The sequence below is a fragment of the Lampris incognitus genome, chromosome 8 (assembly GCF_029633865.1).
Source record: "Lampris incognitus isolate fLamInc1 chromosome 8, fLamInc1.hap2, whole genome shotgun sequence".
Lineage (NCBI taxonomy): Eukaryota > Metazoa > Chordata > Actinopteri > Lampriformes > Lampridae > Lampris > Lampris incognitus.
In genome coordinates, this window is record NC_079218.1 from 4,147,761 (window position 1) to 4,168,114 (window position 20,354).

Sequence of the window (20,354 nt, forward strand, 5' to 3'; positions counted from 1 at the left end):
CAAAGTCCCAATCCCACTGGTACGGCAGCCTGGGTATCAAACATTGATGTTGTTGCATATATACGTATATATACACACACACACATACATATATATATATATATATATATATATATATATATATATATAAGAAAAAGGGATGGGTGTATACAACAGTCTTGGTTTATTGTGCCCATCCCTGTTCTTTCCGTCCACTGTGATCTGCCATTCTGCTGCCTCTCCTTCCCTTTGCCGTCTCCCATTCATCCTCTCTAGCGAAGATGTATTGAGAATTTAATTAAAGCCTCAGCAATCGTTAATCATTGAGAACCCACAATCAATTAATGCGTATGCCTCCTCAAGGCTACAGCGAATGCTGCAGTGACCTCAGGTGTTGTTTCCAACCCAGGGGGGAATTCTGGGTAGAACAGATTTCATTAGCATGGTGAGCGCTAGCGCTAATGACTGCTAATGGCTCTGTTCACTCATTATTATGATGATCATGAACCACCACAAGCTTTTTTGTTACATTTTCCACCACTGTTTCCTTAACAATGCAGTTTCTTTTTGTCGTACAAATGTCTTCTATTTAAATGTTTCACATTTTTCCTGCAGTGGAATTCTTTTTATCATGTGAATGTGTGTCCTGTGTATTATTGTAAGTTGTACAGATAGGAATATATCATGAACATAAAAGGTATTGCATTTGTGGAACATTCTCTGACGGGGGTGATTACCAGCTGCAGCTGTACAGTGAATTAAAGCGGGCGAGGGACATCAGACAGCAGCAGTAAGTGGAGAGGCATTACTGCAAAGCGTGTGTCTGAAAAATGCTGCATTTGCAAAGATAACAGAGGCTTGGGAAGTGGATGAGTCAAGTGGAGTCCAAAGGCAAGTGTGAATTTTTAATTTCATACAATAGCTGGGGGACACGAACAAAGGGAATAATAAAACTGACGGTCTTTTATCAAAATACCTGAAGGTTGGTGATTTGAAAGGTGCCATTTTCCATCAAGCTGATTCGCCCATCGCTCCCTAAGATCCTCTGTCCATCCTTCTCCCATTGGATGCTGGGTAGAGGGTTGCCCATGACGTGACACTGTAACTGGGCTGTGGAACCTGGAGCTAGAGTGTGATTGGCAGGTCCCTGACGGATGATTGGCGGGACACGGTCGGAGGGTGCTGTGGAGACAGAAAGGTGAAATGAAGCTGAGGTTCATGCTCGAAGCTTTCAGCTGAACGCCTCTTAAGTCGCCTTTTATGAAAAATACTTATTAGTGCCTCCGAGTGCTCTCGGACACATGTTTAATACATTTATGAGTTACCAGCACATGAATGCCCCCTGAAGTCGTAATTACCCGTGGGAAATCAGGAAATATCTGATACCCCAGTTTCCAAGTTGTGACATTTCATGTCAGCGAAAATGATGGCGAGAGCGGGAAGGACGTCCCCAGTTGATGGTAACCAAATACTATTTTATTTCTTATTATTTCACTTTGTTCGCCTGCTCGTTGTTCTGAACAAGCAAGCCAACACTTAATGTTTGAATTGGCTGACATTTGTTAAATGTAGTGTTAGCTAACACACGGCTACACAACAGGGTGAAAAGCTGCAAGGGGCACTTCAAGGCGGAGTTAAAGCCCACACGGCGGTTTCTCCTCAGCAGTGAACAAAAACAAGGACACCGTGTCATAAATGTGAAGCCCAAGTGTTGTGTGACTTTGTTGTGAGCAGAGCGTTAAACGACCACTCGTAGTTTGACGCAGGCCTCGTATAAACCGCACGTTTTGCACCAGTTCAGCAGAGCTACAGTTAGCTGGTCTGGAGCACGTTTTTTAGCTAACTGGAGCGCAGAAAACAGAAAAGCAAGCTGTCACATAAGATACAATTAAAAACTCTTATCAGAGCATTGATTTGTTTGTGCGTGTTGCATATCTGCTGATGGTGTTTCTGTGAAATCCTACCTCAGGTGAAACCACAAGGTCAATAACAAGTGGTAAGATACCAGAAAGAGGCTGAGAGAGAACAGCGGTGGGGGTGCAGAACAAATAGCCATGTTTTGCCAAGTTTCGAACCAATGAGGATCATACTGTTCATTTATAAAGTGCAAATTCTTTAACTTTTTACAACAGCATATATTTTCAGTTGCACTCAAACATTTGCGGAGGACTCCCCCACCCCTACCATCACCGGCTCTACTCAGCTGGTGCAGCCAGACGCCAGACTTCCTGTCAGTTTGTAGGTGGGCGGGGTCAGAAGCCAGGTTCATGAGGTGCTTTGCATCTAAAAAGAGGATGTGCTGTGTCTCTTCCTCATGCTATGTAAGATGGCTGCTCATCTAGACGTTAAGGTCATACACAGAGATGTAGAAACTTCAGCAGGGTGATGATAAAGTGGGTAAATGAGAGCGGGTATGTGATTAGGGTCACTGAGAGGGCACCACCCACCACAGATGTTGCGTTTAATTAGGACTACAACGCCTCCAGAGGGCCACACAGTACATTTTGCCATCCCTGAACTACCCGCCTCTGCACCAGCTCTCAACCTTCAACCTTCCTTCCAACCTGCACTAATCTGAGTCATATCTACATCGTACTCCAACACAACGCCTAAGACCCGGTCCGTTACGTAATAGCCTACATGATATTTTTTCCATTTTTACCATCAATCTTAACAGCGGGCTAATGGGCTGGCTGACACTGCTGGATTGAAGCGGTCGACTCGGTTTTCACAAATTGAATAGAATCATCAATCATCGCTTAAAGGCAAACGCACTCCTCACGGTACTTTTTTACTTTTTGTCTTTTTTCTTCAAAATTCTCCTCACAAAACCCACGGTTTGGTGTGTGAACGTGTTGTCACGTGCCACTCTCTCAGCGGATTTCCAGCCTGCATGTCTCTCTCTCTCTGCTCCTGCCCCAGTTCAAATGCAAATCGATGACATAGATTTTTCTCGGGCGAGAAGAACATGTTGATCTTTGAATTCTTGCAACAGGCCACTGGGAACGATATCGAATACAAGCTCAACGAATGCAGCATTTATTATTTACATTTCCATGTGTCGCTTCATCAGACACCATGCTTCTAAGAAATCCTGTAAGAATTCATGTATTACGTTCACTGTACTTTGGGTTCATCAACCCAAATCTCCGTCAGTCTCTCTCGCTTGATGAAGGGTCTGATCCACGACGTTATGCTGTATAATGAAAATCTTATTATATCATTTACTTTTTTTGCATTGTTCCTCCCTTTTTCTCCCCAACTGTACCCGTCCAATTACCCCACTCTTCCGAGCCGTCCCGGTCTCTGCTCCACCCCCTCTGCCGATCCGGGGAGGGATGCAGACTACCACATGCCTCCTCCCATACATGTGGAGTCACCAGCCGCTTCTTTTCACCTGACAGTGAGGAGTTTCACCAGGGGGATGTAGCATGTGGGAGGAGCACGCTATTCCCCCCAGTTTCCCCTCCCCCCGACCGACCAGAGGAGGCGCTAGTGCAGCGACACATACCCACATCCGGCTTCCCACCCACAGACACGGCCAATTGTCACTGTAGGGACGCCCGACCAAGTTGGAGGATACACTGGGATTCGAACCGGCGATCGCTGTGTTGTTAGGCAACAAAATAGACCACCACACCATCCGGATGCCCCTATATCTTTTAATTTGACTGAATCTTGGACTCTTAGTTTGTGTACGGCCGGCGTTGTTGAGCCGTATGCTTTCGCAGACCTATTCCACGCTAGCATTCATCACTTTAAATCGGAACAATCTGACTAATCCAGGAACGGCCAGATGTTTCTTTCATTAGTCGCGGTTTAATGTGATGGACTACGGGAATACTGGGAGAGCCTTGACAACATAACTGTGATTCACAAGGGTAATATTTTAACAAAGACAAAAGAAGAATAACTTAACCCTGCTGCAACGCAATTTCACGAGACGCTGACAGGTGGAGAGACGTCCAAAAAGAAAATACCAATATCCCGTTATGGCTGCACACTTGGGCTACTCAGCAGAGCAACAGAGCGTGGCAAAACCGAATTTGCTTCAGTTCACAGTTACGCGGCTTTTTGAGATGTCTCATATCTGTTAAGAGCACAGCTCTATGTTGAGGCACTGGCTGTACAGCAAGGCTGTTTACTGTACAGTCCCACACCGCTCGCAGCTTTTCATTTTGGCCCTCTGTGCCCGGCGTCGTTCTGAGATGCAGAAGTTCCCACCGGCCACAGAAGAGCATGAATGAAGACCTGTGCAGGACACATGGACATATATGGCCGTGTTCCCTGTCTGCACGCCTGTAAAACGCTGCATGTAAACAGCTCGACGTGAGTGCTGCCAACTAGCCAAGTTATGATTAGTTTAGACAAGTCATGTAAGTTGGAGGAATGTTCATAAATGCTACAGAAAGGAGTTCAAGGCCGTCTAAAAAAAATGAACACACGATTTACCTTTCAGTAATGGAAAGCCGTGCATATGACCCCTTAACATTTTTCGGCGATGACTGGCTCAGCTCAGCTAAACATTCGGTTTGTGGGGTTGGACTACAGCTGCTACGCTTGGCCCCGCTTGTAGGATGCGGTGTACCGGGCTCGGACATGCACAGCTGAAGCTACGCTGAGCTGGGGAGCCACCGCACTACGAGCATCCTTGCAGATGCAACTAAACAAAAGCCCTGTTTACTCTGTGAGTAGGGGGGGCGGGGGGGGGGCGAGGGAGGGGGGGTACAGTGAGGGCAGCATATGCTGTGCCAGGGTCATTTGCATAGAGCTAACACCACTTGTCCCTTTTGATTATATCAGACGTGGACTCCTGCTGTTTGCTCATTTGGAGGAAGGATATTTTAATTTGGGACGGATTGGAAGGATTTTCGCTTTTATTTTGGGTTTACATGTGGGGAGAGGAGCAGGTCGAGGGCGGCAGACTGCGAGAAATGTTGACATTTAGTGTAGCTGTACATCTGAATTGGAGACTAGAGAGGCTACGGGTTGTCAGAGGGTTTTTTTTAGGTTCTTTTTATTAGACAGTGATAGTGAACGGCAGACAGGAAATGGGGGGGAGAGATAGAGAGAGAGAGAGAGAGAGAGAGAGAGAGAGAGAGAGAGAGAGAGAGAGAGAGAGAGAGAGAGAGAGAGAGAGAGAGAGAGAGAGAGAGAGAGAGAAGGGTATGACATGCAACCAATGTCGCCGGCTGGAATTGAACCGACGACGGTTGCAACCATGTGGTATGTGCTGTAACCCCTCGGCTACAGAGACGCCCCCATGACAGGGTTTTTGCTGTAAAACAGGTTGAGCACGACAGACAGTACCAGTGACGACTCGTAGTGTTACTGCACATTGAACCCAAAAAACACTAACGAATACACACACAAAACTGAAATATCATTTAAATGCAGGAAGGAAACATTATTTATTTATTTATTGTACTCGGCCAATTGCCCTATTTTTCAAGCCGTCCCGGTCTCTGCTCCACCCCCTCTGCTGATCCAGGGAGGGCTGCAGACTACCACATGCCTCCTCCCATACATGTGGAGTCGCCAGCCGCTTCTTTTCACCTGACAGTGAGGAGTTTCACCAGGGGGACGTAGTGCGTGGGAGGATCACGCTACCCCCCCCAGTTACCCCCCCCCCAACAGGCGCCCCGACCGACCAGAGGAGGCGCTAGTGCAGCGACCAGGACACATACCCACATCCGGCTTCCCACCCTCAGACACGGCCAATTGTGTCCGGGGCGTCCGACCAAGCCGGAGGTAACACGGGGATTCGAACTGGTGATCCCCGTGTTGGTAGGCAATGGAATAGACCGCCACGCTACCCGGACGCCTGGAAGGCGAGTTTTGGATACTCCGTTGAGGGGAAACCTTGTGTGTTTCATGTCATTATTTTTTTTCTTTTTCTAAATTTATTTCTGATTTTCCCCTTTTTTCTCCCAATTTTAGTGGCCAGTCGCTCCCTATTTTAGTTCAAACACCCACCCTCGTACTGCATGCGTTTACCAACTGCATCTCCCCGGCCGGCAGTCTCGGAGGAGACGCCTCCCCACTTTCGTGACAAGGCGAATCCAGGCCGAACCACTGCTTTTTTCCGACACACCCACAGACGCATTCATGTGACGAACACAAGCCGACTCCGCCCCCCTCCCGAAGACAGCGTTGCCAATTATTGCTGCTTCATCGAGTCCGGCCATAGTCGGGTCTGACGAGACCGGGGCGCGAACCCCGGTCCCCAGTGGGCAACTGCATCGACACAACGCCGATGCTTAGACCGCTACACCACCGCGGACCCGGTTTCACATCATTCTTTGCTGGTCACTTGTCAGTCCATGGAGAGTTGCTAACGACATTCGGCCTCTGACGACAGTCAAAATGGATTGTTGTCAGTGTTGAAATGTATTGCTGAAACTGCTGGGTGCAGTCCCAGTCCTCGGTGCATGCCCAACCTACGTGTCATGCAGACACAGATATTGTTCTCTTTCATTGTGTCACGTCAGAAGGGGAGAAAAAGAAACTGGAAATGAATCGTGACAAGCTGTTCTTCTCTGCAGATCTGAGGGTGTGTCCTGGAGGCAGAGGAAGTCTGACTGGGAGTTTTGCCAGTTGGCGAACATGTGTGCCTGAAGCCCGGTGACAGCCAGTCACTTTAAAGGACGTTAAAATGAGGCAAGGACAAAGAAAAACCGCAGAAACGCAAATGTAGCACTGTGACTGACGACTGTTTTTGTGCCATTTTTTGAAATCCGTGTATCTTTAATGTGATTACTACTTTTTACTTGCAGTTAAAGTCATTAACGCATTACCGTGGCCAGCTTTGTCATCAGATTACAGTTGTTCTGTAATCCCTGTCTGTGCGAATCTGTACTTACCGCTCTCCACCTCCAGCAGGGCTTTAGTCAGCACGCTGCCGGCCACGCTGATGGCCTGGCAGATGTAATACCCCGAGTCTTCAGCGTGGACGTCGGTAATGGTCAATTCACCGCTCAAGGACACCGAGAAACGACCCGACTGGGACAATTCCTGAATGGGGAACAGCAGGATCTAGAGAGGCAAAAAGTCAAAGCAATTATTCTTTCAGTGAAGATCAAGTCATCATCAAAAAAAAAATCACTTTACTCATTTATTCATATCAGCCAAGGATACTGGCTTTTCCCCCTGGCTTTCTCACTGCATCCATGTTGGCTGGGTCAAGGATTTATTCCCAATAATTTAAAAATATTAATTTTGTCATTCATTCATTCATGCATCCATTCATTAATTTATCACTCGTGTATACAGGGACACTGTAGGCAAGGGAGAATAAAATGAAAAAGGGAGGTGAAAACAGGATACTAGGAGGAAGTTCACCACCGGACCAACACCTCAAAAGCTTGCAGTCAGCCGGTGATGCTGGAAGATCAGAACCGAACAGGAAGTGCATGAAAAAGGCCTGATGCTTATAAAAAAGGGCAGACATTGCCCAAATTTACTGTACTGTACTCACTCCAGTGGTAGTTTTCGACTCAGCTTACTTCACACACAGCTTACTTCAACAGAACGCTGCCAGTGAAATTGAAATAGAAATGGACTTAAATTGGCGAACAACTTATGCTTGATTCAGTATAATGTGACAGGATAGACACGGGGGGGAAGACGAATAGGGGCATAATTGGCTGCGTGGGATCGACTACTCCTCACCTCATGCTCTGTTGCATTTTTGTGATCGTCTTTATTTATTACTCCTCATCTTAAACGGCCAATATTATGCGATTTCCCAGTTTAATATAGTCATTTTCGCGGCCTAATTACAAACATTTGAATGTTTTTCTGGTCAAATAGCACCCCGTTACAGCTGTACAGGCTGTGTCTGCAGCGCCTCATGCTCACCAAGCCTGAAACGAGCTGTTTTGGCTTCCGGTCTCTTCTGTCTCTTTAAGCCCCCCCCCCCCCCCCCCCAGCCCCTAGGTGTTCACTGTACCAAGCCCACTCTGTTGTGAGTGGCCAACTGCTTAGAGCACATGGGGCGAGACTAAGGCCTATTTATTTATTACAATTTTCATAATTTGATCATTAAATTCACCTGAGAATTGTTGAGGCGAGAAATCAGCTGTGTTGATTTTGAATATTGGCAGTTTTATGAAAATTGATGGCGAATCGAAAATTTGCTTCAATGTTTTCGGAGTTGAGAAGCTCCACAAACTGGCATCCAGCTGGACAGTCAGACTCACAGACCCAGCTTTGAGCAGGCTGGAGCTCTCTCATTATCTGCCTTGTTCTCCTGTGGGGTGTTCTAGTGTATTGTTATTATTGTTATTATTATTATTGTTATTACTATTATTATTATCATTATTAAAATTGTGTCTGATAGATAAGTCTCTCGCCAAGACAACTGGTAGCCAATTTGGGGCGGCATGGCTCAGGAGGTAGAGTGGGTTATCCAGTAACCAGAAGGTTCCTGGTTCAATCATCGGCTCCTCAAGAGAGCATGTTGAAATGTCCTTGAGCAAGACACCGAACCCCTAACTGCTCCTGGTGAGCAGGTCTGTGGCTTGCATGGCAGCCTCCGTCATCTGAGTGTGAATGTGTGGCATACACTCTAAATCATTTTGAGTGGCTGGCAGACTAGAAAAGCGCTATACAAATGCAGTCCATTTACCATTCAGCTGCTAATACATATGAAAATATGGGAATATGTCAAATAAAATATAATAATAATTATATAAGAAAATTAAAACAGCATAAATTAAATAAGAAAAAAATGTTACACTGAAGAAAACAGCATCTTCTCGACATGGTGATACGCACTAGCCAAACTCTTCCTGGTGCCCTGCCAAGGTACGTATCCCCTGATAAAAGTGTATCCCTGGCCAAAACCTAAGCTCGTTTTTCGCTATTTACTGAAACAAACATACACATATCATACACCAAAATATTCAGCATCTCCAGCTGAATCTAGCAATACCAAGTGTGAAACAAAGTGACTTCTATTTTAGATGCTAGCACTGTCAGGAGTTACCCTCTGATCGGAAGTGTACCCCTGGCTGTAGAACACAGTGTGTCTTCCATGGTACTATTACATCTGATTTCTCTGAAGTGAAATATGGTGTACCCCTGGGCTTAGTTTTTGGTCCTTTGCTATTTTTACATCTCTCCTCTTGGCCATATTATACGGAGCTATGGAATACATTTCCACTGCTACGCTGATGATACTCAGCCATATGTGCCTGTCAAGTCAGGCAATCATTCTCAGAAATCTAGAGACATGTTTGTCTGCAGTGAAAAATTGGATGTCATCTAATTTCTTACTACTTAATTCTGAAAAACCTGAGATGCTAGTTATCGGCCCTGCACGACAAAGTCACCTTTATGATAAAAATATGGTATCTCTTGACAAGTGTAATCTCCTTGGTGTTATTTTTGATCAATCCCTATCTTTTGAATTTCACAATCCCCAAGACCTCCTTTTACCATCTATGAAAGATTGCCAAAATCCAGTTTTATAGATCCTGATCCATGCTTTTGTTTTATCCAGATTAGATTATGGCAATATCCTTTTTTTCTGGCCTGCCAAGCGCTAATACTAAAAACCTTCAGCTGGCTCAAAATGCTGCAGCTACAATATTAACTAAAACAAAAATGTTTGACCATATCACGCCAATTGTAGCCTCCCTTCACTGGCTCCCCATTGATGCTAGATCTGACTTGAAAGTGCTACTTTTTAACTTAAATATTTAATAGGTTTGCCCTCTCATATTTATCAGATCTTATACAGCCTTATGTACCTTCTTGTGTCCTCTATTCTCAAAGTGCAGGGCTCCTCTCTGTCCCTAGATTAAAGAGATGTCTGCAGGCTGCAGAGCCTTCTCTTACCATGCCCCCTTTCTTTGGAATAGTCTCCCAGCCACCATCACAGAATCTGACTCCGTAGACTCTTTCAAATCTATACTGAAAACCAATCTGTTCTCATTAGCTTTCAACTAGTTGTCTTATTTCTTTGGTAGTTTGACTTCCTTCTGAGCATTGTCACAACTATTCTGTTTTGGAAGGGTCCCAGTCTCAATGTATTTATGACTGTAGGTCTAAGCAGTAATGTCTTCGTTTAGTCCTGCCGACGATAATGTTCCTAAACTTTCGGAATGCATCGCGCCATTCTAACCTTCTGTTTGCATATGTGCACATGTTGTGCGATTGTTCCCCTTGCTCTCTTCCCTCTCTCTCTCGCTTTTCCAGGGAAAATTTTCTTCCTTTATAGACTGTCTGATGACCATGGATCATCTCTCTCTCTCGCTCTCTTTCGATCGCCTGATAACTTCAGAGCCTGTTTGTGATGCGTCCTGCTTTCCCTTGGTCATAGTCCCACCCTCCTGGAGACGTATGCTATTGTTTGCTCTGTTCTCGTTTAAAATTACTGTTATATAATTTGTTTTAGCTATGACAACTTCGGCATCACTCTCAGTACTCCTTTTGTCTTCTTTCTCTCCGTGTGTGAATGCAGTGTAGAAATCTGCCTCGCCTCATGTGTATGTGAAGTCTATTCTCTTCTCTCTGCAGGGCCCCACTGAGCAGAGCTGGTTTGTGGCGGGGGGTCCCGATGGCTATTGTGTGTATCTGTGTGGTTCCTTACATTTTCTTGGATAGACGCAGATTAAATTTGCCTTGCCTCTCTTTACAAGTTTACTACCCAGAACAAGTTTATTACCCATTTAAATTTGCTAAATGTTATGCACTAACTCTATGTATTCTACATTACCTCGCTCTGTGTTATCTATGTTACAATATAATTCTGTTATTTTTGTGTATTTTGTGCATTTGACACCAATCACATGTCTGTCAGTCCTGGAAGAGGGGTCCCTCCTCTGTTGCTTTTCCTGAGGTTACCCCCTATTTTTTTTTTTTCCTGATAAGGTTTTTCTTGTGGAGTTTTTCCTCATTTGGGTTTAGGGTTCAAGGATTAGAGGGTGGCGTATGCCGTATACTGTTGGAGCGTAGGCAGAAATCACAGTGTGCATGAGCACAGAAAAATCAGGTGGGGCTAGCCCGTCCAAGACCAGTCATACTTAATAGGTCCTGAAGTGCATATGTTAACCAAAATAGGCCATTACAGCTATACTTGCCTGACTGCACCACCGTTTAATCATAAAAGGCTTTTACATCATCAGAGGTAATTTTACTGGTACCAAGATGAACATTAACAGCATCACATAGCCTGGCACGGCAGCCACACACACACACACGCACACAGCTGACAGATGCAACAGCATCATTAATCAAGCGTATGGATCAAGGTACACACAGGGTCACTGACACCGGGGGAACACCGGGTCAGTTGTCCTGGGCTCTGGGTCAAGGGAGGGTCCAACTCTACACTGCAGCACTGTCAGCCCTCAGAGCACACGATGACTGACACCGTATAGCGCCGCCGGAGCACAGGGGACCCACACGAGCCCGGTCGGGATTGAGGTCCAGACTAGAAAAGAGGTTTACATGCACGCCGCCTATAAGCTTCTGTTCCCCTGTGCAATGTGCAGGCTGTACAGAGTGAAAGAGGGGCTGCGTCCAATCTGGCATTTGTGAAATGCACTGCCGCTCAAAAAATCTGACCTCTCATCATCATCTGGTCAACAACAAGCAAGAAACCAGAATTGTTTTGTTTTTATTGGTCGCGTAGTCAGATAATTGAAATAGTATTCACTGACTGCTATTCACTGGATGCTCCAGCAAAAAAGGAAGCCTCCTGATTGGGTGGGCCTGAGTGCCAATAGGGTGGGCCCAGGTCCACCTAGGCCCACCCACAGCCACGCAGCAGGTATACTGTTGTATACTGTACTGATTGTAAAGCCCTTTGGGGCTACCTTGTGAATTTGGGCGATACAAATAAACTTGACTTGACTCTGGACGGATGTGGGAAAGATTAAAACTGACATTACTGCAGCGACAGCTGGTGTGTTGTGTGGGAGTCAACACTCGGGTGGTATCGCTTTGTGTGACTGCGGGAGTGTGATGAGGGTATGCACGTGTCCCTGTGTGTGTTTATGCATGCGTCCATCTGTGTGTGTGTGTCTCTCTGTGTATTATCTAAGTGTGTGGGTGCAGCACGTTGGGGTGAGAGGCCAGTGGATCACTCTCACACTCAGACATCCACTTACCAAAAACTAAAGAAGACAAAAGAGGGCGAAGGACAGCAGGAAACAGATAAAACAGGTAAATAAAAAAGTGGAGACGGATGGCTGAGGGGTTTCAGAGGTAACTCGAAAGTTTTAGCTCCGTCAAAGAGTCCTCATTGTGCCCCAGAGTCAGGATGGTCTGCTTCCATCTGTGTTACATGACACACAACCGTTCTGGTGTTGATAACACTTGGGTCAATCTGACCCAGCACACCCACATTTACTAAATAGCAGTGATTAACCCAAGCGGCAGCCACCACAGCACTGGAAGCCAAAGCAGAGGTGCCTAAAGACTCAGCTCTTCTAATGGCTGCTAGATGCTCGCTCCGAAAAGACCTCCCGACTGTATGGAGGCAATGGGAAAAACCCCAACTACTCTCTAGAAATAGAAAACCAATACATGCTGTCCCACAAGAGGTTAGGGTTTTATGGGTATTTTCACTTCTAATGTGCGTTTGGGTGGGGATTTTTTCTCCCCAACTGCACCCTGCCAATTACCCCACTCTTCCGAGCCGTCCCGCTCGTTGCTACACCCCCTCTGCCTATCCGGGGAGGGCTGCAGACTACCACATGCCTCCTCCCATACGTGTGGAGTCACCAGCCGCTGCTTTTCACCTGACAATGAGGAGTTTCACCAGGGGGACGTAGCGCATGGGAGGATCACACGATTCCCCCGAGTCCCCCCCCAAACAGGCGCCCCGACTGACCAGAGGAGGCGCTAGTGCAGTGACCAGGACACATACCCATATCCGGCTTCCCACCTGCAGACACGGCCAGTTGTGTCTGTAGGGACGCCCAACCAAGCCGCAGGTAACACGGGGATTCAAACTGGCGATCCCCGTGTTGGTAGGCAATGGAATAGACTGCTACACTATCCAGACGTCCAATTTTATAAATGTTTGTTCAATGAAGAGATTAAGATGGCTTAAAGAATGGGTTGCTCATGCGTCTGAGACACTTCCATTGCCTTCCAACATAGGGCTCGCCAGTTCGAATCCCCGTGTTACCTCCGGCTTGGTCAGGTGTCCCTACAGACACAATTGGCTGTGTCTGCAGGTGGGAAGCCGGGTGTGGCTATGTGTCCTGGTCGCTGCAGTAGCGCCTCTTCTGGTCGGTCGGGGCATCTGTTTTGGGGGGGCTGGGGGGGACTAGTGTGATCCTTCCACGCTATTCAGGTGAAAAGAAGCAGCTGGCGACTTCACATGTATGGGAGGAGGCATGTGGTAGTCTGCAGCCCTCCCCAGATCAGCAGAGGGGGTGGAGCAGAGACTGGGACGGCTCGGGAAGAGTGGGGTAATTGGCCGGATACAATTAGGGAGAAAAAGGGGGGAAAAGCCAAAAAAACAAACAAACAAAAAAAAGATTTGTCACTTGGAGTCAGTCACCTGTGATGTTGGCCTACCTCGGCCCTTAAGCAGCGTATTATTGATCTGGTTTTGTGTTCCCCGAGTTTGGCATAAGGAATCATAGCCTTCACAACAGTTCAGCTAGTCAGTGTACAGGGTTGACAAAAAAAATAAAATCAAAACAAAACAAAACGAGAAAAACAATACAGGTAATCCTAATATGTTGGTCTGTCTAGTTTAATCCCAACAGCGCAGTCAGCTCTTGTTACCGGGGGCCAGCCCGGCATCCTCCTGACTGCAACTGCAGCAACCCTAACCGACATCCTGCCCACTCGTCCTCCTCTTCCTCCATGTCTTTATCTCTCTCTTCCACTCCCGTTGTCTCTCTCCCACTCCTGTTCCCTGGGCCTCCTCTGCTCCATTCTTCTCTGATTCGCTCACCCTTCTCCCGCTAATCTGTAGCTGGGAGTCAGGCTACAGGCTCCCTCCACTCCCAACAGGCCTTTAGCTGCATTCCAACAGGCTGCAGTGCTTATCACAGGCCCCGCTCTGTCTGTCTGTCTGTCTGTCTGTCTGTCTGTCTGTCTGTCTGTCTGTCTGTCTGTCTCTCTCTCTCTCTCTCTCTCTCTCTCTCTGTCTCTCTGTCTGTCTGTCTGTCTGTCTGTCTGTCTGTCTCTCTCTCTCTCTCTCTCTCTCTCTCTCTCTCTCTCTCTCTCTCTCTCTCTCTCTCTCTCTCTCTGTGTCTGTCTGTCTGTCTGTCTGTCTGTCTCTCTCTCTCTCTCTCTCTCTCTCTCTCTCTCTCTCTCTGTGTCTGTCTGTCTGTCTGTCTGTCTGTCTCTCTCTCTCTCTCTCTCTCTCTCTCTCTCTCTCTCTGTGTCTGTCTGTCTGTCTGTCTGTCTGTCTGTCTGTCTGTCTGTCTGTCTGTCTGTCTGTCTCTCTCTCTCTCTCTCTCTGTGTCTGTCTGTCTGTCTGTCTGTCTGTCTGTCTGTCTCTCTCTCTCTCTCTCTCTCTCTCTCTCTCTCTCTCTCTCTCTCTCTCTCTCTGTGTCTGTCTGTCTGTCTGTCTGTCTGTCTGTCTGTCTGTCTGTCTCTCTCTCTCTCTCTCTCTCTCTCTCTCTCTCTCTCTCTCTCTCTCTCTCTCTCTCTCTCTCTCTCTCTCTCTCTCTCTCTCTCTCTCTCTCTCTCTCTCTCTATTTAACCTGCTCACCTACAGCTGCAGAAAACACACACACCTCTGAAGGCACAGACGCCTGTGCAAACTCACACAATGGTAAATAATACTATGTGTGAATGACATGATAACATACGATGTGAATGTGAGAGTGTGTGTGTGTGTGTGGGGTGGACTCCCCCTGGCACTAAGCTACACGGTGAGAAAGCACAGTATGACAGCAACATGACACTATGCTAACGCTGAGTCAAGAAGATGACAGCTAGAGAAGATGCAGACTTCTCTAGTTACACTTTTTTTTGCCCTTTTTCTCCCCAATTGTGTCCGTCCAATTACCCCACTCTTCCGAGCCGTCCCGGTCTCTGCTCCACCCCCTCTGCTGATCCGGGGAGGGCTGCAGACTACCACATGCCTCCTCCCATACATGTGGAGTCACCAGCCGCTTCTTTTCACCTGACAGTGAGGAGTTTCACCAGGGGGGATGTAGCGCGTGGGAGGATCACGCTATTACCACCAGTCCCCCCCCCTCCCGATAGGTGCTCCAACCGACCACAGGAGGCACTAGGGCAGCGACCAGGACACATACCCACATCCGTTCTCCCGCCCGCAGACATGGCCAATTGTGTCTGCAGGGACGCCCAACCAAGCCGGCGACAACACGGGGATTCGAACCGGCGATCCCTGTGTTGGTAGGCAACGGAATTGCCCGCTACGCTACCCGGACACCTAATTACACTTAAAGTGTAACTTCTCCCCCTGGCTTGAGCCTAACTCCACCCACTGCACGATTTTGAAAAACGCTAAAAAGTGGGGGCATGGAGCTGGGGGAGGGGGGGAGCTGAGAAGGGGGGGGGCATGCATGTGTGAGGCAGGGGAGAGATACGCGAAAAGGGCTCGACGCACATTCAGAGTCGCCGCCACACACCGCCGTGATCCACTCCCGCCGGCACAGAGTCACTGACACCGTCCCGCGATGGTGCCCCGACCGCCGGGACGCGGATGTGCTGCAGACGGAGGGCAGAGGTGGGTCGCCCACCTCCGATTAGAGGACGTTAACTTTCTTTTTCTTTTTCTTTTTTATGACGCAGATAAATCCCAACCGGTCAAATATATGTCAGCACTTTCAAGGTTTAGGGCTGATTTCAACCAATCAATCAATCGATCAATTTCCTTGAACATGTTAATAAAATCATAGAAGCAATAAAAACAAATAAACAAAATGGTCAGCATCATATAAGCGACAAATAAGTCACTTATAAATACTGGTTTGAAGCAGTAGATGCTGTTGTGAGCTATTTGTTTTATGAATTTGCTAAGAAATGTCAACGTGACCACCAGCATGGATGTGTTTCATCACCGTACAGGCTCATCGTTCAGCTTACAGCTGAGAAGAGGGACAGAGTGTAGTGCATTCTGGGTTTCGAAGCTACGCTGCCTCTGTAACATGTTAGGACAGAGAGCACTTCTTACCTGGCTGCCCTCCTTCTGCCAGAAGACGGCCGGCGGGGGGTTTCCTTTGGTGCCACATAGGAAGGTTACGGTGCGTCCTGGGGCTGTAATCTGGTCCCGGGGCCGCACCACAATCTGAGGGGGCACTAGGTAGATAAAAAGAATGAGATAAAGGGTGTTTTTGTGTACAAATATGGAAGAAAAAACACCCACAAAAACACTTCTTTTTGTGCCCATGCGGTAGGAACGCATCAGCAGTAACATTCAGTACACTAAACAGCGGAAGGTCACCAGTCAGACTAAAACAGCTGATCACGAACAACATATATATATATATATATATATATACACACACACACACACACACACACACACACACACACACACACACACACACACACACACAGTGATACGAATTCAGGCCAAAATGCACACGATCACAGTCGCATCCTCACAGACAATCACACATTCATACAAATCTTAATCTTTCTTCAAATACACACAGAAGAACAAGGAATCCACACCTGCAGTCAGTAAACACAACTCATCTGTATTATTTACCTTCTTCAAATTAGCTGCTTACACTTTTGTACAGATCACAACGCAAAAGAACAAAAACAAAAAAACATTCTCCCCAGTTGTACCCGGCCAATTACCCCACTCTTATGAGCCGTCCCGGTCTCTGCTCCACCCCCTCTGCTGAGCCGGGGAGGGCTGCAGACTACCACATGCCTCCTCCCATACATGTGGAGTCACCAGCCGCTTCTTTTCACCTGACAGTGAGGAGTTTCACCAAGGGGGCACATAGCACATGGGAGGATCACGCTAGTCCCCCCAGTTCCCCCTCAACCTGAACAGGCACCCTGACCGACCAGAGGAGGCGCTAGTGCAGCGACCAGGACACATACCCACATCCATCTTCCCACCTGCAGACATGACCAATTGTGTCTGTAGGGACGCCCGACCAAGCCAGAGGTACCACGGGGATTCGAACCAGTGAGCCGCGTGTTGGTAGGCAACAGAATAGACCGCCATGCTACCCGGACGCCCCTGTCACAAAACTTATTTTGAATAATGAAAAAAGAAAAGGCTGCTGTCTGTTCACAGAGTCCTCAAATGAACAGTCATGAAATACACACGAGGGCCAGACGTGACGCTGAAAGCTATCGGAAATGATCTGTTGACCACTTGGAAATATCGGAGTGAGGAGAAAAGACAAGGCCAGAGAGTCCTTTTGTGAAGCCGCCTGGGGTGCGAGAGCCAGAGAGGCAAAGCCAGAAAATGACGTTGCCACGTTTAACGTTCACAGGCTTGAGGCTTTCGAATTCAGTAAAAAAGGGGAAGAATCTAATTCAATTAATTTGGCGCCGCCATTAGATGCAGCGCTGACTTGGCTTTGCTGATCAATAGAGATAATCCCTGGAGGAGGGGGAAGCGGCGCTGGTGGGCCGGCGACTCGAGGGGGCTTCGGCTCGCTGTGTGGCGCAGCCGAGCGAGGAAGGGGAAGTTAACAAGAACAACTCGCGCCGATGAAAAACTGTCATCGGCAACATCCCCCCCCCATCCCCCCCCCCCCTTGGCTTCAAAACATAATCGCTGCGCGCTCAGTTTCCTCTGAAGGCTCCAAAAATAGACTTGAAAGACCCGGATGACTAAACACATGCAGGGGAGCACATCTCTCCCTGTACACATCAAATACGCTCGGCGGCGCCCTCGCCGCAGTCGGCGCTCCCCCTGACCCCGACTCCCTCACCAGGGACTCTGATCAACGACGACGCCTATAGATGCTAATCGGTCGAGATAGGCTAGGCTAATCTGTTGGAGAGGTTGCGGTGCTGCCTATCAAAAAAAAGAGGATAGCCCGGGACCCCCAGGAGCCCGGATCGAGGTTTGTGGGTCACCTTTCTTGATCCTGAGCACCCGGCTAATTTGACGCCGCCGTCTGTGAATAAAGATGGAGGGGGGGAGGGGAGGGGGTCTGCACACAAATGGGACGTCTTCTCAGTTTCTCCACACAGCTTTTTGATTGCTATTGATTCTGTTGCAAGCCACCGGGTCTTTCACCGTGGGTGGGTGGGTGGGTGGGGGGGTAATGATGCCCTCGGCCGGCCTAATTGATTTCTCATTTTCCCACCTGATCGCCTGCTTCTCTCTCATTTTCACTCTCAATTAGGATCTGGAGTAGTGGAGAAAGAGAGAGGGAAGCATAGGAGACGACAACAACCTTGCTGAATATATAAAAGGCAACATGTGGACAGCGATAGCTCCGCAGAAAAGAGGCGGGAGGTAAAGAAAGACACGAGCCACAGCATATGAGTGACAGCGACAGAGTGGAGAAGAAAGGCAAACACAACCGTGGACTATGTCACGCGGTGTTAACGTGAGTAGCAGATGTCGTGTCTTTTACTACCGGCCTGTTTCCTTCCAGCTCTTCAAGCCACCAGGTGTGAGCTGCACCGACCGGAACCTCGCTTCGACTCATCGGCCCAGCGCAAAATGTCAGGAAAACACTTTAGAAACAGAATTAAAGGCAAAATAGTGCAAGGTCGGGTGTAAAAAGAAGCGACGCTCCAAAAGAATCTGTACCCTGCCAACAGACCGGCCGTGTACAGCCGTCACCACACCGAGGTTTTTAAAGAGTCTGTACCCTGTTAACAGACCGGCCATGTACAGCCGTCACCACACCGAGGTTTTTAAAGAGTCTGTACCCTGTTAACAGACCGGCCATGTACAGCCGTCACCACACCGAGGTTTTTAAAGAGTCTGTACCCTGTTAACAGACCGGCCATGTACAGCCGTCACCACACTGAGGTTTTTAAAGAGTCTGTACCCTGTTAACAGACCGGCCACATACAGCCGTCACCACACCGAGGTTTTTAAAGAATCTGTACCCTGTTAACAGACCGGCCATGTACAGCCGTCACCACACCGAGGTTTTTAAAGAGTCTGTACCCTGTTAACAGACCGGCCACATACAGCCGTCACCACACCGAGGTTTTTAAAGAATCTGTACCCTGTTAACAGACCGGCCATGTACAGCCGTCACCACACTGAGGTTTTTAAAGAATCTGTACCCTGTTAACAGACCGGCCATGTACAGCCGTCACCACACTGAGGTTTTTAAAGAGTCTGTACCCTGTTAACAGACCGGCCACATACAGCCCTCACCACACCAACAGACCGGCCATGTACAGCCGTCACCACACCGAGGTTTTTAAAGAATCTGTACCCTGTTAACAGACCGGCCACATACAGCCGTCACCACACCGAGGTTTTTAAAGAATCTGTACCCTGTTAACAGACCGGCCATGTACAGCCGTCACCACACTGAGGTTTTTAAAGAATCTGTACCCTGTTAACAGACCGGCCACATACAGCCGTCACCACACCGAGGTTTTTAAAGAATCTGTACCCTGTTAACAGACCGGCCACATACAGCCGTCACCACACCGAGGTTTTTAAAGAATCTGTACCCTGTTAACAGACCGGCCATGTACAGCCGTCACCACACTGAGGTTTTTAAAGAATCTGTACCCTGTTAACAGACCGGCCACATACAGCCGTCACCACACCGAGGTTTTTAAAGAATCTGTATCCTGTTAACAGACCGGCCATGTACAGCCGTCACCACACTGAGGTTTTTAAAGAATCTGTACCCTGTTAACAGACCGGCCACATACAGCCGTCACCACACCGAGGTTTTTAAAGAGTCTGTACCCTGTTAACAGACCGGCCATGTACAGCCGTCACCACACCGAGGTTTTTAAAGAGTCTGTACCCTGTTAACAGACCGGCCATGTACAGCCGTCACCACACTGAGGTTTTTAAAGAGTCTGTACCCTGTTAACAGACCGGCCACATACAGCCGTCACCACACCGAGGTTTTTAAAGAATCTGTACCCTGTTAACAGACCGGCCATGTACAGCCGTCACCACACTGAGGTTTTTAAAGAGTCTGTACCCTGTTAACAGACCGGCCACATACAGCCGTCACCACACCGAGGTTTTTACAATAGTTTGTAAAAATGCATCAAACACCAATTCATCACACGTGTTTTCCAGATAACAAGAATCCCAGGTGGGGTGAGGAGCAGCACGATATCTGCACATCCAGGCTGCACCCGACAGCTCCCGTGATGTCCCCAGAAGACGTTAGGTGTCTCTTTTGTGGACACCATGTGCAGTAAACAAATCTAGATGTTTTCTTCTAAACTGCTCTTAAGGAAGGTGAGCAGCCCACACGGGGGAAAAAGCACCGCACACCGCAGTACTC

The 20,354-nt window shown here is 47.8% G+C and overlaps 1 protein-coding gene across 3 annotated transcripts in view; it reads right to left on the reverse strand.

The window, feature by feature from the left end:
* robo3 (roundabout, axon guidance receptor, homolog 3 (Drosophila)) overlaps nucleotides 1-20,354 on the reverse strand; it is a 149,010-nt gene that overhangs the window by 39,302 nt on the left and 89,354 nt on the right. For all 3 annotated transcript variants that reach the window (XM_056285342.1, XM_056285341.1, XM_056285343.1), the window contains exons 7-9: nucleotides 16,103-16,227; nucleotides 6,843-7,014; nucleotides 956-1,161 (exon numbers count right to left, since the gene is read on the reverse strand). In XM_056285342.1, coding sequence (XP_056141317.1) covers nucleotides 956-1,161; nucleotides 6,843-7,014; nucleotides 16,103-16,227 — 503 coding nt within the window. The remainder of the gene's footprint in view (nucleotides 1-955; nucleotides 1,162-6,842; nucleotides 7,015-16,102; nucleotides 16,228-20,354) is intronic.